Here is a 16,725-nt window from a genome sequence, read left to right on the forward strand (position 1 = left end):
GGAAGGCAGAGATAAGAAACACCATTTATTCCGCGGCACTTTGGAAACAATTCCCAGCCCTGTACAACCCCATTCTCGGGCAGCCTCCGGGAGCCGGGCAGATAACGATTGGCTATTCATTATCTTCGCCGGGAACAAAGATTAGCCGGCCGAGATGAAAAATTACCCGGGACAGCGGCTCAGGCCCACTCAGACCCCCCTGCCCGTCGCCACCGCCCGGCGATCCGTGCCCTGCCTGGGGTCCCAGCCTTAGCTCACGCCTTGCCGGGTCTCCAAGGACCTGGCTTCCCTTCGGCCAGGTCGGCTCAGTCTCTACATCTTTGGTCCGTCCTTTCCCCTCAGGCCTGCGTTCTTCCCCCTGCCCACGCCTCTCTGGGCCCTTCTCTCCTTGCTCCCTGCTCTCCTCACCTGTTTTCTGTAGTCCCTCTCCAGTCTGGCACCTCGATTCTGTCTCGGTGTCCGTGCCTCTCACTGGTTGATACTTTCTTCGTCTTTATGCCCACCTCTCTGATTCATTCTTACATTTGCTAATTATTTATTTTAGTCTGAGTACCCCAGGCCCCAGGCCCACCGTGCCAGCGCTTCTGCCCCTTAGCGTGGCTACATTAAAAAAAAAAAAAGTCTGTCCCCTCAGGACCCCTGCTGCTTGTCTCTCTCTCTCTCTCCCTCTCTCTCTCTCTCTCTCTCTCTCTCTCTCTCTCTCTCTCTCTCTCTCTCTCGATCTTTGTCACTGGGACTCCAATTCACTCCATCCCAAGGCCTGGTCCTCATACCGCCTGCCTTCAGAGGATCAGATTGAGGGGCTCCTGTCTCTCTAACCAGCCCAGCCCAGGGAAAAGAGAGGACTTATTCTTGGCTGCAGTTCCTAGGCCCTTCCTCTAAGAAACAAGGCAGACATAATAATAATAATAATAATAATAATAATAATAATAATAATAATAATAATAATAGTCTCTGGGGCACAGGCTCTACCAGGTCTCTGGTGGATTGGCTCTATGCTCCAGGTCTGGCTGGCTATATCCCTACCCAATAGGAACGGGGCCTGGGAGCTGGTGGTCCCAGTGAGGCTGCCTCATTAGAACGGTTATTCAGCATGGCCCTGGTAATAGCAGATAAGGCTTATCAGCCCATCTCCCCCTCCCACAGACAGACAGAAAGTGCCAGAGTAAATGGCACCCCGGGGCTCCACTGGCTGCCTGCCCTGATGGTTAGGGAAGGTGCTGGTGGCTGGGGAGCCTGGATGATACACATACTGTCTCCACACCCCTCCCCCACCAGACATAGAGTATAACCCTGGATACAGAAACACAGGTCCAGGATGGACACAGGTGCCCACCCCTCAAGCATGGCCACAGACATCAGTTTCACCGGAAGCAACAGATATGCAGACATACCTGGATGTGTTTGTCCCCATCCACCTTCAGCTCAAAGTTAGATGTCAACACCTGCCATTAAGAGATGCTAACCCTGAGTGGCAGGACATACCTTTAATCCCAGCACTCAGGAGGCAGAGGCAGGCAGATCATTATGAGTTCCAGGCCAGCCATGGTGATACAGTCATACCTTGCTTTAAAATAAACACACACAACTGTGTGGCCTCAGATACACTGGCCTCCCGCCTCAATTAATTAATAGAATGGTCCGTGAGTATTCTCACACATTGCAAACATCTCTCTTGTACACACTCACACATATGCAGGGGCACACACACATACACACAGAGAGCTACACAGATAGCCAGACTATTAAAGACAAACAAATGCATGCTTAGATAAATACACAAATCTACAAAGTCATCACACTGATTAAGACATACTTATGATACCGGCTGTCTATCACGTGATTCTTGAAGATGATGGTCTATTTCCAAGATATATAAATACACACAGAGAGAGATACACCCAGTTCCACGGACACTCTCCTGTGTGCACTTGTGGGGCCACACACGGATAACAGTCATGCTGTGACCTACCATCCAATACAAATGCTTAGGGATACCCTTAAGTTTTGCAAACATTCCCGTTAGCTCCCTGTGGTGAATACATAGGCCACTAGTCACATAAACTGAGCTGCATAGATGGTACGTACACAAAGCAACAGATTCAGAAAGATCCAAAACATCTGGTGCTACAAGGATGTGGTTGCAGGGACAGACCTACTCCCTGGATGGAGCACACCAGGATGCAAAGTCTTTCCGAGCAGAGTAAGTCTGTGGGGTTCTTTGAATTTCTCAGAGAGGGGTTTAGGGTAATACAAGGAATGGATTCGCATTGCTATCTAGCTCAGGTGTCTCCTTAGGGTGTAGACTGCCACCGGGCTGCCTCAGAATACCCTTCTAAGGACAAGCTTTTTGCTCTCCTTGTGTGGCTCTTTCTGATGCAAGAGGTTCACCAAGAATGGGCCAAAGACACACCAGAAATTTCATTCCTAAAAGGCTTCTGAGTTGGGAACCGGCGACGTCTGTAGGGAAGAAGGTGAGAAAACATCTACACATAGCCAAATGTGCAGGCAGTACGGGAGGTGTGTGTGTGTGTGTGTGTGTGTGTGTGTGTGTGTGTGTGTGTGTGTACACATTATATCTATATGTGCACCGGTGTTTGTGTGCCAGAGAGTCCCTGTCTAGGGACATCTACAGAACGACAGCGCGTATGAAAGGAGGGGCAGGTGTCTGTGTACTTGCTTGTGAGGGAGAGTCTCAAAAGAGAGACATCCCAAGCTTTCTGAGATTACATCCCTGAGAGGAGAAGTGCTTGCGTGGCCCAGAGAAGGCGGGAGTGGCCTGCAGGGTGTGCGCGCTTCGACTGACTAGTGGCCCAAGCCTGGCCAGCCCGGCGGCTGGACCAGGCAGACAGGGCGCAGAGCCCGGGCACCCTCCTGCCCCCCTGCGGCGTTCCCTCCCCCTCGAAGTGATGTCGAAATAAAAAGCTGCCGCTCTGCGGCCGGGAACCGAGAGGCAGCCAGAATCAAGAGAGGTAGCCAGGCCAGCGAGGCGGTAGCTCACTGCTCAGGTCTCTCTGGCCTGAGATCACCTCAACCATAGCTGGTCTTGGGGGGACAAAAGCGGCCGCCTACACGACTAGCTTGCGTTCCGCTCCGCGGGGCCCCACTGGTGACCGCCGCGGCCGCCCTGGCTCCCGAGGGCCGACCAGCCACGCTGCGCACACCGCTGCCTCCTTTCTGAGCCCTGGCCGTAGCCGCCCGAGGGCGCCGCCCACCGCGCCGCAGTCGGTAAGTTCCTGCACTCGGCCCGCGCCGTCCCGAGCCTCCCGGTCCCAGGCTGGGCCTTCCCAACAACCGGATCGCACAATCCTTCCAGTGCCTCAAACCCAGGTCATCCGGAAACCCAAAGGCCCGCCTGGGGCCTCCTGTCTTCCGTTTTTCCGGAGCTCTGGACCTGGAGACCCGGCTTTCCAGAGCTTTGCGACGCGCCCCCCTCCCACCCTAGAGCTGGGGCCTTTGTCTCTGTGGTTCCCCACCCCCGGGTCGCGGCAACGGATGCGCCCAAGCAGGGCTGCCCGGGCGCTGGCTGCACCTGCCGGCTAGTCCCGTGCACCGGCTTTGCACGGCTTAACCCGGCTCGCTCCTGCTTGTGCCCCCCGCTCGAAGCGCCCCGCGGCCTTTTATCCTGTGTGGCGAGGGTGCAGGTGGGGGAGAGCGTAGGGTATGGAAGTCTTCCCCTGCCCAAGTCGGAGTCGGAATCTTTTCAGTGGGATTTCAATAAGAACGAGGCCGATGCAGGCTAGGGGATCCGCCGTGCATAGGCGTAGACGGCGCTCTGGGCCTGTCTGGACGCTGGGCATTGAACCATTCGGTGGCGGCCGGGCTTGAATTTGAGCTTATCTCAGCGGTGAGGGGAAAGGTCTTGTATTCAGAAGGACCTCCCGTGTGGCATCTTCTCCTTTACCAGAAAACAAGGAAAGAAATTCGTTTGTTTTTGAAAACAACTTGCCTCCCAAGGTCGGGAGCATTTGGGGGTGAGTTCTGGGTCTACACTGTGACCCAAATCGGGATTCGTTTATAAACAGACAGGATCCAGGAACCAGGTAGAGCCAAAGTGTCTGCCAGGCGTCTGGAGAGCGTTTCCCAGCCGGGTTGACAAATTACAAGCAAATTGCATCTAACGAAATGCATTTAGCAGTTGTCAAGTCGGTGACCCCCAGGCCTCTGCGTAAAGCATAGCTGTTGGAGCAGGCCCCCGACTGTCTGCGGGTGGGGTATGGAGGCTAGAAGTTAACCAGAAATCGTAGAGACCAAGGCACCTGGCACCAGCAGGCCAGGCACCTAGGACATGGGTCCCCAGTCCCTGTATTTCCAAAAGACTCAGAATAAAATGGCAGATGCTAGGCAAGAGGGAGCCTTCTGATTTTGAGGAGCTGGAAGCGAATCCCAAAGAGCAAGGAGCACTGTTAAGAGCCCCTGTGAATTGATGGGTGCTTCCATGGACGTATCTGAGTCCTCCACCTAGAGGAGACCCTGACCAAGAATGGCCAAAGCTTCTCCACTTCCTTCCCAGTGTCCCTCAAACCTTGTGACCCATATGGGGCTAGAGGCCTCCAGGTTGTGAGCAACTTCTGTTTGGAAGGCAGCCCTAAGCTAGCCCCAAGCTAGCCCTAAGCTAGCTAACCTTAGGAAAAAGAGAATTAGCTTGCAAGGAGAGGGTAAACTTGTGATCCCAGAGGACGGCTTGGATGAGCGAAGTTTAAACAAAGGGCAAGAGAGGAGGACAACATGAACTGGGACCCTATATGACTCCATTCCTTTCCAGACTGATTTGCAGGAACCGGGCCACACCCAGAAGAGGGCCTGGATCTACAGAACCCAGCTCCCACGCAGGAGCACCTCTTGCACTGTCCCCTCCCTATAAAAGCTTCCAGGTCTCACACACACACACACACACACACACACACACACACACCACACAAAAATGGTGGTAAGAAAATTTAGCTTGGGAGCCAAGCTCCTTCTGTTTTCCGAGAAATCTTGTTTCCGTGAAAGGGGAAGGACAGTTTAGTTCAGAGAAGAACAACTCCGGGTATACTCCAAAATTAACAACAACAAAAATTTTAAAAGGCAAGTGTCCATCTGAAGGTGTTTTAGGAACCCCATAGCGGGGCTCTGTAAGTTGAAATAAATCTGCTTTCGTTGTGGGGGGGGGTGACGGTGGGGCTGGGAGAAGTCGAATCTAAGTCATCCTGGGAACTGTCTCGGCCCTCCCTGGTGTTTGTTTGGACTTTAGTGGCAGTCCATTTTTGGCCTAGTAGCGGATTCTTGGCTGTGTGGATCTATTTGGTTTACACACGTTCATCAGTACAGGCTCCCCTTTATTCGCCAATTCAGTGCCCTGCTATCTAGACTGCAATTTTCCCTTTCAGACGCGTTAGTTCCTGCTGGAAAACTCAGCAGTCCCGCATCAGACGCAGGGACTCCAACCTCAGCAGGGGCTCGACCCAACTGGCTGGTTGCTTGCCCTTTCCAGAAGGCAACTTTAGGTCCTCAAAGGACCTGGCAGGACCCCCATTCTCCTCTCCTCTGCCCAGTCTGTGGGCAGGCTAGGCTGTTGCGGGTCTCCTGAGGCCCAGGCTCAAGCGTCGCTTAACCACCCGGTTAAGCCATTGCTGCACGGCGATTTTCTGAGCTGCCGAACGGAGTAATTAAATCCCTTTCTGCACTCCGCTCTGTGCCAGCAGGATGGGAAACCCTGGGGCTCTCGTTTCGAGTGGGAACTCACCAAGCTTCGCCACTTTCACCTCTGTGAGAGGCAGGACGCTGCCCGGTCCGCAATTGGCATAGAAAAGGCAACCCCCATCTCGTTCAAACGGAGATAATTTTAATTGCGACTTTGGGAGGAAAGAGGGAAATTACCTGCTCTCAGGGGTGGTGCTGGGAGACCCCCGCCTTGCCAGCCGTGGCACCGACTCGGCCAAGGCAGCTTCCTCTGCGCACCGCGTTCTCCTCCTGGAACTCTGCACGGTCATGGAATTCGGCCACATGGGGTACCATTGTCGAAAATAGGGTTATTCCCGGGGCCGAGAGGCTTTTAGACTCTCCTGCTAGGTTCCAGGGACATCGAACAATCTGAAAACTCTATGGCGATTTCGCCTTGCGCGTTAATGAAGAATCATGGGCTAAAGACTGGGAAAAGCTGAGAAAGCCGTCCCGAAAGCGGGTCCTAAGTGAACCGCGCAGTGGGAGCGCGAGTCTGGCGGGCACTGAGACCACCCACCTGCCCAGCCGACCCCGAGGCACTGCGGTCTCGAGCCCCTCCAGCCCCTGGATCCCTCTTACTAGACCTCCCGCTTCAGCTGGGAGCGGACTCCCCAGCCTCCTGGGCCCCTGCTGGCTCTGGAGCGCTGAGGCGCCGGGAACACAGCGGACACCAGGAACCACCCCCCAACCAGGGATGGAGAGGCGCGGGTTTCCGGTCCAGTGGAGTTCTGCACCCCGGGCCCCAGGCCTTTACCTGTTCCAGAGCCTCGGACAGACAGATGGACGCCAGTCGCAGAGGCCGGAGGAGGCCCTGCCGTGCGCGCGCCCCCTCAGCGCTGTCCGCAGAGGACCTGGGAGGGGGTGACGGGGGCGCGCCCGAGAAGCTGAGCCCGCCTGGCTGGGCGCCCCCCGAGCCGAGGGGACCGAGGGCTTTCCACCCTCCTTGGATTATTAAAAAGTTCATTTCCTGGCGAATCGGGTGACGTCAGGGGCCCGGCGTCGCGGTGGCGGGGCCGCCGGGCCGGAGAAGCCGCCTCCAGTTACCCAATTACGGACTGTCAATCCTGCCGCCCCTCCCCCATCCTTGGGGGCGGCGGGGACCCCAGCCTTCCCCCAGCTCGAGACCAACCTGGGACCCCTCTGGAATTATTCCTTAGGAGTCTCAGGCCCTGCAAAGATAGAGGAGCTAGATGGAGGGCTTCAAGCTCGGCCAATCCATCGCACCTGTCTAGATTCCCCTAAAAGTCTTGGCCTCTCAAGCCTCTTTCTGGACTCTGGAGTTCAGGTCTCCGGTCTATAGCCAAGGAGGGAGCTACGTTTGTATACTCGCCACTGAATTCACTGCTTCTCCAGAATAGAGGTGTTGTGGGGAAAAATTCCAGGTGACTTTGGGAACAAAGTGCTCAAAACATTGCTTCCCTCTCCCCAAAGACCATCTCGGGGACCCCTAGAAGGAAAAATATATATGGCTAATAGCCCCGGAGTCTCCCTCCAGCCGACGCTGGCGCCAGTCCCTTGCTCCACGGCCTCGCCCCAGGCAGTTCAGCCTGGTGGTCTACTAAGGCCACGCCCGGAGCCCTTCCCCCTCCCTGAGCCACTGGTGTGACCGCGACCATCGGTCTAGCACAGCCTTATGTGTCCTAGTGCCCAAAGTTCGGGTGCCCTAGAGAGGTCCCAATCTCGAGACTCGTGCTGTCCAGCCGATCCTACCAGCCCCTTGCACAGCCAGCCCTGATAGGAGGACAGAGGGTTTGGGGAGTCAGTAGGACTTGGGCTGACCGTGGTCCGTAGCAGGGGAGGTGGGTCTCCGCCCGAGAGTGAAAAATCTGTGGTACCAGCAGAGAGATACCCAGAAGGTGCGTGTCTCGGCTCCTGGGAAGTCAGGGACCCCGTTCGTGCCTAGTTGCTGGGAGGGTAGAGGTTAGAGGACCTGAGCGTCTGCAGGAGGGGTGCAGGGTCTGCCCGCGGTGAGGGTCCCCCTGGGGGGCGTTGGCATCAGAGGCCGCAGGGAGGGCGCTGGGAGGGGGCCAGGCAGCCTAGGGGGGCCAGCTTGTGGGTCAGTCCCGAAGTCCAGCGGCCGAATCTGCCGGAGCAGCCAATGGGGGGGCGGAGGCTGGGCGGCGCGCGACGCTGATTGGCTGGCGCCGGCTTCATAGGCGTGCGCGGCCCCCGCTTCATGTCTGTGCAGGAGTCGGCAGCTGGCGCCAGGGCGGCCGGAGGATGCAGAGGGGCCGGAGCCGGGCGGGCCGGAGGCCGAGACGCGCGCTGTCCCCCACCTCTATCCCGTGAATCCGCCAGCCTTGGGACGCGCTGTCGCTGGGCCCGCCGTACCCGGGCTCTCCTGGTGTCCCTTACTCTCTACTGCTGAGCCCTCCCCTTCCCGCGCCGCTGCGAGTGTAAGTTTGAGGTTCAGGGGGCTTAGGGGGCACTCCTAGGTTGGAGGGATCTCTGTGAAGCTCAAACCAGGATCTCCTGTGGGCGACTACGTTCTTATGTTTTGGGAAGAGGTTGCTGACTGCTAGAGAGTGCACGGGGGAGCTTTCAGCCCCAGGAACTGCGTGTGCGGTTCTGGGCTGGCCCGGGGAGTCGGGATTAGTTTGTGTATACATTGTCAAAGTTAAGAGTTAGGGGAACGTGGGGGGCGTGTGCCCCAGAGTGAATGTCTAGGCGATTGTCTCTAACTTTTAGTTGGAGTTTACGTGTTTGTATGCACAGAGGACAGGGGCATGATGTGAGAACCCGGTTTCAGTTCCGTGTGCGTTTTTTGGGGTCACCGGTATCAGGACCCATCCCTGTGTGTGACCTCGTGTGCATGGGCGTGTGTCTGTGGGAACGCGAGTTGCCCTGCGAGCGTATGAGACTGAACCCCTTCCTTCACCTTCCTTTCGTTTTAAACCTTGCGCTTTCCTCCCACCCGGGACTGGTCCTCTGTGAAGCTCCGATGGAGCGTCTTTGCCCTCAAGACACCGGTGGACTTTGGGGATAGGAGTGCCCGAAGGCGGCCGTGTCCCTCACATCCCCTCTGTTATACAGGGTCGCCCCACCTTCGCCTGGATCCCAAGCCGCAGTAGTGGACCATGGAGGTGGCGCCTGAGCAGCCTCGCTGGATGGCGCACCCCGCCGTATTGAATGCGCAGCACCCCGACTCGCACCATCCGGGCCTGGCACACAACTACATGGAGCCGGCACAGCTGCTGCCTCCGGACGAGGTGGATGTCTTCTTCAACCACCTCGACTCGCAGGGCAACCCCTACTACGCCAACCCAGCCCACGCGCGCGCGCGCGTTTCCTACAGTCCAGCGCATGGTGAGCTTTGGCCCCCGGGGTTTCTGGACGCCTGGCGCCCGCGCCAGGCCTTGGAGGGGAGGACGGCCTGTTGCTGCTTCCCGGATGTGGGATCCACAGGAATCTGAGCGGCCACGAAATCGGGCGTAGGAAGGTGGAGGCAGTGACTTCTTGGGGAGGGTCGGGGGCCCGTAGGGTTTCAGTCCATTTCTAACTGTCTTGAGAGAATCCTTCTGGGCCCTGTCTGGTGGGGTTGCTGTGTCACTTTTCCTTCGGCCTTTCACTGACGTTGCTAATGCGTTACGTTTCTGATGTTTTAAAGGGTGGGGCTGCTGATGGTAGCTCCCTGAGTTGTGATCTTGTGTGCCTGTGTCGTGGCTCTCAAGTCTCTGATCACCCTCACCCCCTCTCCCTCTGCTGCAGCCCGTCTCACAGGAGGCCAGATGTGCCGACCACACTTGTTGCACAGCCCAGGCTTGCCATGGCTGGACGGGGGCAAAGCAGCTCTCTCTGCCGCTGCTGCCCATCACCACAGCCCCTGGACCGTCAGCCCGTTCTCCAAGACCCCGCTGCACCCCTCAGCTGCTGGAGCACCTGGAGGGCCTCTGTCTGTGTACCCAGGGGCTGCGGGTGGGAGCGGTGGAGGCAGCGGGAGCTCCGTAGCCTCCCTCACCCCCACTGCAGCCCACTCAGGCTCCCATCTCTTCGGCTTCCCACCCACGCCACCCAAAGAAGTGTCTCCAGACCCCAGCACCACAGGAGCTGCTTCCCCAGCCTCACCTTCAGCAGGGGGTAGTGTAGCCCGGGGTGAGGACAAGGATGGCGTCAAGTATCAAGTGTCACTGTCTGAGAGCATGAAGATGGAAGGTGGCAGTCCCCTGCGCCCGGGCCTAGCTCCCATGGGCACCCAGCCTGCAACACACCACCCAATACCCACCTATCCCTCCTATGTGCCTGCCTCAGCTCATGAATATGGCAGCGGGCTCTTCCATCCCGGAGGCTTCCTGGGTGGCCCAGCCTCCAGCTTCACCCCTAAGCAGCGAAGCAAGGCTCGCTCCTGCTCAGGTAAAGACGGGTGTGAGACTTCAGGGCTTGTGGGTGTGGTGTGCCTCTGTAAAAGGGGTTGTGGTCGGCTAGAAGGGCCGTGTGTGCTAGGGCGCCCGATTTAAGAATGGCTGACGGTCCTCTCTGATAGTCCACAGGCATTTGAAACTCCCTGTGGGGAGGAAGAAAACCCTAGAACGTTCATCCTTTCCTTCAGTGCGCCTTGTAACCCCAATGTTCAGCTCCTCTCCTCATCCCTCCTCAATGCCTTCCTCTCCAAGGTCGGCAAGTATCAGCTAATACTCAGAATGTGATTCCCTGTCTCCTCCCCAAATGTTCAGCTGAAACGGAGCAGCCTTGTGACTGGGTGTGGGGGAGAATGGAGGATGTAGGTGAGGGAAGGAGTCAGTGTGTACTTATGTGTACGTGTATCTGTGAGCGTGTGTGCATGCTGCGGGCACTGCAGAGATCCAGGCCCTGAAGGAATCTGGTTCTCCAACTCTGCTCATCCACTTTTAGGATTGCAGCGACTCCAGAACTCCTTGGAGATTTCCCCAAAGCAAAATTCCCAAGGCCTGTTTGTATCCTAGTGACCCTGGTCTTTCTCCCTGAGGGTAGGAGTGGGACCTGTGCGGGTGCCTGCACCCCTTTGCCAGCTGCTGCTGGATCCAGCTGGGTTTGTCCAGCCATATGGCCCTCAGGCAATAACCCATGGCTCTGGGGCTCCTTCCCATAGCTTTTAGCAAGGAAGGGGGAAGCCTGCCTCCAAAGTTTACTTCTGAGTTGAGGAACCAACTTTTCTTGGTGACTTAGTTCCAACTAAATCAGGAAGAATTTCCTGAGTACCAAGCCACCAAGCACTCACTTCACTGAACTTCAGCCCCAGCTTGACCCTAATTCCTGCTGTGCTAAGACCAGTGACTTTGCCTTTTTTTTTTTTTTTTTTTGCAAAGTCTTGGCCTGTTTTATGCCCTTTCTTCCGTGTTTGTTTTGTATTTTATTTGAGTTCCAGATGGCCAAAAACAACAACAGAAAATAAGGCCACCTAGCCTAAAGTGAAAGAACTTATTTATTTCATTTTAGAAACAGCTTTGATCGTTGAATTCTAGGGGTTTGGCTGAAAGGGAGCCGAACTGGAAGAATAGAAAAGTTTCCTGACCCTAGCCTGAACAGAGACAGTGAGGGGTGGATGGGAGAGATGAGGAACAGACTTAAGAGACGCTGGCGCAGTCGGGGAGGCAGAAGTGAGAGGAAATAGAGGCTCCCCCAGATCCTGATCCTGGACAACTGTGCCCGAGCCAAGCGGCAGTAGCCTATGCTCCTTAAAGCTGGCCTTCAGTTCCTTTTCCGGGTAACTTGCTGCTGGCTCTGAGAATCCCTGGACTTGCTGTTTCTCGTTGTTTTTCCTCAGCAGCGTCAGAAACAAGGATTTATCCTCAGAAGACTCAGGATTTCTTTTATGGGAGCCTCCAGGGTCTCTTTTTCTGCCAGGGGTCTCACTTAACATAACCTTGATCCTCTGGTTCTGTGTAGAGGCTAAGCAGGCCTCGTGTCTCTCCTTGTTCCCCTACAGAAGGCCGGGAGTGTGTCAACTGCGGGGCCACAGCCACCCCTCTCTGGCGACGGGATGGCACGGGCCACTACCTGTGCAATGCCTGTGGGCTCTACCACAAGATGAATGGACAGAATCGGCCGCTCATCAAGCCCAAGAGGAGACTGGTAGGGACGGGCACATCACGGGGCAGGGCAGGGCAGGGCCACAGTGGCCACCCAACTGGGCAGAGCTGGTAGTTACGTGAAGAGGAGAACAAAACAAAACAAAAAAGAAAAAAAAAAAAACGAAAACAATCCAACAACAGAACTTCAAATGTAGAGACTTCGCCACCTGAAATTCTCTTATCAGTAAAATCATTTGGGGGGTCAGTCAGGTCGGTCTTCGTTCTGGAGGATTCTTTCCTGCCAAATTTCCTGTCCTGCAGCCACCCGGCACCCCCCACTCCCCGCAGCCACCGGGCACCCCCTCCTCTGGCCCCCACTGCTGAAGGATTCCCAGAGCTCAGGGTCTAGCAGCCCACCCCCAGGCCCTGGCCTTCTATTCGCTCTTTTTAAAAATAGGGCCATGAAGTACTTTTCCCTGTGGCTGCTCTGGCCGCCCTCCCTTGCCTCCCAGCTCACAGTCTCCTTCGCTTATTTAAATAACACACAGCGGCCACCAAAAAAACCTGCCCTTTATTATTTTTCCATGGAGTCACCTATACTGTGTATTTTCATTTGAGTGATTTTTAAAAAAAATGTCCTTTCGGATCTCCTGCCGGAGTTTCCTATCCGGACATCTGCAGCCGGTAGATAAGGAAACTTCGTGTATCTGTTTCCGGACCGGCAAGTTTTCAGAGCCACCTCGACTCAGTCCTGCCTCTCGCTGGGCTGTTTTGAAATTTCTAATACCCTCCACTCTGCAAATAATGTGTAAAATGCTAAGAATAATAAATATATTTTTTCAGGGCGAAGTGATTTATGAGTTTAAATCGTTCACCCGCTTTGGGGCCCTTTTTCTTTTTTCTTTCTCCCCACCCCTCCAGCAGTGTGAGGGCGGTGCGGACTGGTGGGGGTGGAAGGAGGATATGCTGCTGGCCCCTGAGTCAGAATTCCAGCTCCAGGCTGCTTATTCACCCTCCCTGCCCCCGCGGCAGGCCAGCGCTGAGCAGGTCCCCTCCAGGAGCAGGCTCAAGCCCGGGGCCACTCTGGACTCAGCTGGACTGGGCCCCCACCCCACACTGGCTGCTGGGTGGAGGTGGGGTGTGTGTAGAGGAACACACAGGAGCACTGCTGTTTACCTGAGGCAGAAGGCATGGCAGAGGGTGATGTGTATTCTAGAAAAAGCCCCTCCCGCGCCGCCCCCTCAACCTTTTCAGTCCTTGTTCTAGAGACCAGATCTCTCTTCTCCTCACCTCTGACTGGCATTTCCTGTGGGGCTGGGACTAGGGCCTTGGTAAAGGCAGCAGGTGAGAGTTCTCAGGGTGCAGGCTCTAGGTCGGCAGGGAAGTGGAAATGTCTTTGCTCCGTAGTCCTTTCGAAGCCTCTGGCTAGTATGACTATTGATTGCTAGGAATGCTGTTGGTGCAGTAAAAGGAACTGAGTGTTTTCAGACTGTAGTTAAATTCAATTTAAATCTCTCCTGGTGACTCCTAGATTCTATATAGGGCAGGGCAACTCCACACTTTAATACTGGCTCAAACTTCCTCAGGGCTTTCTGGGTTCTCCTGGGCAGTCCAGGGTCTTGCGGCCACGGCCTCCCAGCCATGACTCACCAGGATTCTGGATTTCCAGGGGAACAGTGGGGGAGGAGGGCATGCAACTGGAGACAGCAACTCAGGATGGTCAACGGGACTAAAGCCTCCTTGGGACCTGTTTCCTCACCTGGGAAATTAGATTGCTGGGCGGTTAGGGGAAGTGGTTGCTTTCCCCTTCTGTGTTGACAATCCTTTAGAGCTCCTAAGAGCTCTTTACTCCAAAGTTCTGTGATTCCCCACTAGTTTACAGCTCAAATTCTAAAATTTCACGGTTTGAGATGCTTTGATTCCCCTGTGGGGCCGACTGCTCCTGGTTGAGCGGTGGGGTTAGGGGTGGTGCTAAGGGCCCAGGAGGAGGTCAAGGTGGGGCGTGGGACACAGCCGCTGACGCTACCCCTCCCCTCCTAGTCTGCTGCCAGGAGAGCGGGCACCTGTTGTGCAAATTGTCAGACGACAACCACCACCTTATGGCGCCGGAACGCCAACGGGGACCCTGTGTGCAACGCCTGTGGCCTCTACTACAAGCTGCACAATGTGAGTGCACCCCACCCCTCCCCAGGGACCTCAGCTCTTTGTGCTGCCTGGCCAGCCAGCGGCCTCAGCCACAATCTCCAGCTTGGCTTGGCTTGGGAAGCCGCAGCCAGCAGCCTGCTTGGTCAGCCCAGAGTGCCAGAAGGGCGTCCTGTAAGAAGGAGGCCTCTGCTTTGGAGGTGGGACTGAAGGGGGCAGGGCAGGCAGGGAACTGGTACGTCTATGTTAGGAGAAGTTGGAGGCAGGAGAAGATTAGGGATGCTTGGGGAAGCAGGCAGTGCAGGCATTTGGTGGTCTGGAAACAACCGCGTGGGCTGTTATACCACACACTCTTCCTTTAAAAGCTGACAGTGAAGGCTTAAGGGGGCTTTGGTGAGCTGGGGCTGGGCTGAAGGTACAGTTTCTGTGGAGAGAGTTCAGAGGGATCCATGTAGTAGGCAACTTCTAAGGGCTCTGTGGCTGCCCCCAGGTTAACAGGCCACTGACCATGAAGAAGGAAGGGATCCAGACCCGGAATCGGAAGATGTCCAGCAAATCCAAGAAGAGCAAGAAAGGAGCCGAATGCTTTGAGGAGCTATCCAAGTGCATGCAGGAGAAGTCATCCCCCTTCAGTGCGGCTGCCCTGGCTGGACACATGGCACCTGTGGGACACCTCCCACCTTTTAGTCACTCTGGACACATCCTACCTACGCCAACGCCTATCCACCCCTCCTCCAGTCTCTCCTTTGGTCACCCCCACCCGTCCAGCATGGTGACTGCCATGGGCTAGGCACAGCCTCCGGCTGGACAGACATGGACATCAAGGGTGGTTGGCAGAACCAGAGCGAGGCTGGGCACTCCCCGGATGGGTGGAACGTACTCTTGGCTCCTGCCCATCCCAAGAGACCCACTTCCTCCTGCCAGCCTAGTCTGGCTGAAGCCACCTCTCCTTGGAGGACTCCCAGCCTTGTGCCGCCATTACTGTGAATATTTCTAAGTGGGCTGCAGCTTGTGTGTGCCCTGGGTGCTGCCCAGAAGTGTTTTCACGGACAGTGTTTGTTTGGAGAGCAAAATGGACAGGTTTACAGATTTATAGCAAGAGGAGGAGACTAGGGATAGAAAAATGAAACTTTTTTTCTTTTTTTTTTTTTTTGAAGGAGAAAGGAGTAGGCAAAAAAATATTTATTTTGCTCTTATTTCTTACAAGAACGTGAAGACACAGAGGCATGGGCTGTTTGTGTTCTCTGGGCCTTCCTTGGGACCTACTGCCACCAGTCAGGGCTCTTGGGGGCAGCTTACAGGTCCTCAGGCTGAGCCTGCTCCTCCCCAGCCTGCAGGGAGGGTAGCCCTTGCCCTGACGCAGCCCCAGAGGGTAGAGACAATTGCAGGCGGTCCTGTGCGGATTCCCAGGCCAGGGCTGGGTCACAGGAAGGAAGCATTCTCTGGAAAGGGGAAATGTCTCCCAGATCATTCCCCTGGCTTCCAGAGGCCAAAACTGGTGTGACCCAAATGGGCCAAGCTGTAGCCTGTGCTCTAGGCCAGTTGGACCCCTGTAAATACATCCTTTTTTTTCTGCTAAACCCCTCAACCCCCTCCCACTCTAAGATAAATAAGAAAATACTCAAATCAAAAACCAAACTGCATAAGCTTAACCCGCTGATGAGTGGTTTTACTTTGAAACTCGTTTTGGGTCCAGTCCGTTGTACGTCGCCACAGAAGCCACACCATGAAAAAGAATAAAACCTTAAAAAACAAAACAAAACAAAACAAAACCAGGGCCAAGCTTCACAGTTCTTTAAATGGTTCTTGGGTTCCACGGCCCTAGCAGGAGACTGGGGACAAGGGGCAATCTTCTGCTCTTGGTTTCTGGGGGGACAGGGCGTGGGCAGGCAGTGGCCCTGTGGTCCCAGGCTTCTGTTCTGCGGTAGCCGGCTGGATCCTTCAAGGTACAGCTGTACATAAAAATGTGTCCCAAGCTTCGATTCTGTGTGCGGTGGTGGCAGTGGTGCAGCAGCCGGCACGGGGCCCCGAGCCCAGGGAGACGATTGTGCGGACTAGTCAACCAAGTGCAATATCGGTGCCCACTGCTGCAGAGCGCCCCAACAGAAAGTAACTTATTTTGTGCTAGTACCCGCCTAAGAAAAGAATCGGCAGTATTTTCTGTTTTTATGTTTTGGGCTTGTTTTATTTTGGATTAGTGACCTAAGTTATTGTTAACTGTGTACAACATTTAAATATTGTCTGTAAAAATTGTATGCTACCCTCTTATTCCTTTAAAGTGAATACTGTTAAAAGTAATAAAATACTTTTTGTGAATTCCGTAGGCTATCGAGTGGGTCCCTGGGACCCCTACACACTGGTGGGGTTTAAGCTGTCAGGTGGCCTTGTGTCTGCTGTCTCTGTCTTTTGGAGAAAGGCCCACTTGGCTAAAGCCTCCTCCCCTGGGGCCCATGGAGATGGACAGGATTCTTCTCCAGCCTGTGCTGTTCTGAGAGCCAAAGCAAGGGACCTGCTGAGGCTTTTTACAGACCCAATGGCTGAGATGGCCCCACTCAGGTCCTCCAGTGTGATCAGCTCTGGTTTCTAGGGTACCAGGTTGCCAAATCTGTTCATTGACACAATTGATCACCCTGTCACGGACTGCTGTCTCTGACCAATGATCCAGAATAGCCACTGCTACCAATATTCCTAATGAATGCATCTACCATCATGCCCTCAGTGACTGCTGACTGATCACCAGTATGTATCTGGTCAGTGATGTGTCCAGTCACTAGCCTGCACATGACGGGGACACCAGTCATTCCTGTCAGTAATGTAGTCATCAGTAGTCATACACCTAGAATCTGTCTCTCATCAAGGAACTTTTCCATGGTCATGTGTGGACAGATGC

General features: G+C 55.1%; 1 protein-coding gene and 1 long non-coding RNA gene across 7 annotated transcripts in view; one reads left to right on the forward strand and one right to left on the reverse strand.

The window, feature by feature from the left end:
* Positions 1-6,631, reverse strand: part of LOC120102333 (uncharacterized) — a 10,004-nt gene extending 3,373 nt beyond the window's left edge. Inside the window, exons 1-3 of one of the 4 annotated variants that reach the window (XR_015686805.1) lie at positions 6,461-6,631; positions 5,863-6,099; positions 1,834-3,898 (exon numbers count right to left, since the gene is read on the reverse strand). This is a non-coding gene — a long non-coding RNA (uncharacterized LOC120102333). Of the gene's footprint in view, positions 1-1,833; positions 3,899-5,862; positions 6,345-6,460 lie in introns of those variants that run through there. The other 3 variants (XR_015686803.1, XR_015686804.1, XR_015686802.1) reach the window with 3 other exon arrangements.
* Gata2 (GATA binding protein 2) lies at positions 2,808-16,155 on the forward strand. 3 transcript variants are annotated; one of them, NM_001439138.1, is given in 7 exon segments: positions 2,808-3,228; positions 7,895-8,102; positions 8,740-9,012; positions 9,415-10,056; positions 11,609-11,754; positions 13,734-13,859; positions 14,326-16,155. In NM_001439138.1, coding segments are annotated over 5 exon segments (1,443 nt in total). In that variant the 5' UTR covers positions 2,808-3,228; positions 7,895-8,102; positions 8,740-8,783; the 3' UTR covers positions 14,626-16,155.
* Positions 16,156-16,725: the final 570 nt, after the last annotated feature.

The sequence above is a fragment of the Rattus norvegicus genome, chromosome 4 (assembly GCF_021556685.1).
Source record: "Rattus norvegicus strain SHRSP/BbbUtx chromosome 4, alternate assembly SHRSP_T2T, whole genome shotgun sequence".
Lineage (NCBI taxonomy): Eukaryota > Metazoa > Chordata > Mammalia > Rodentia > Muridae > Rattus > Rattus norvegicus.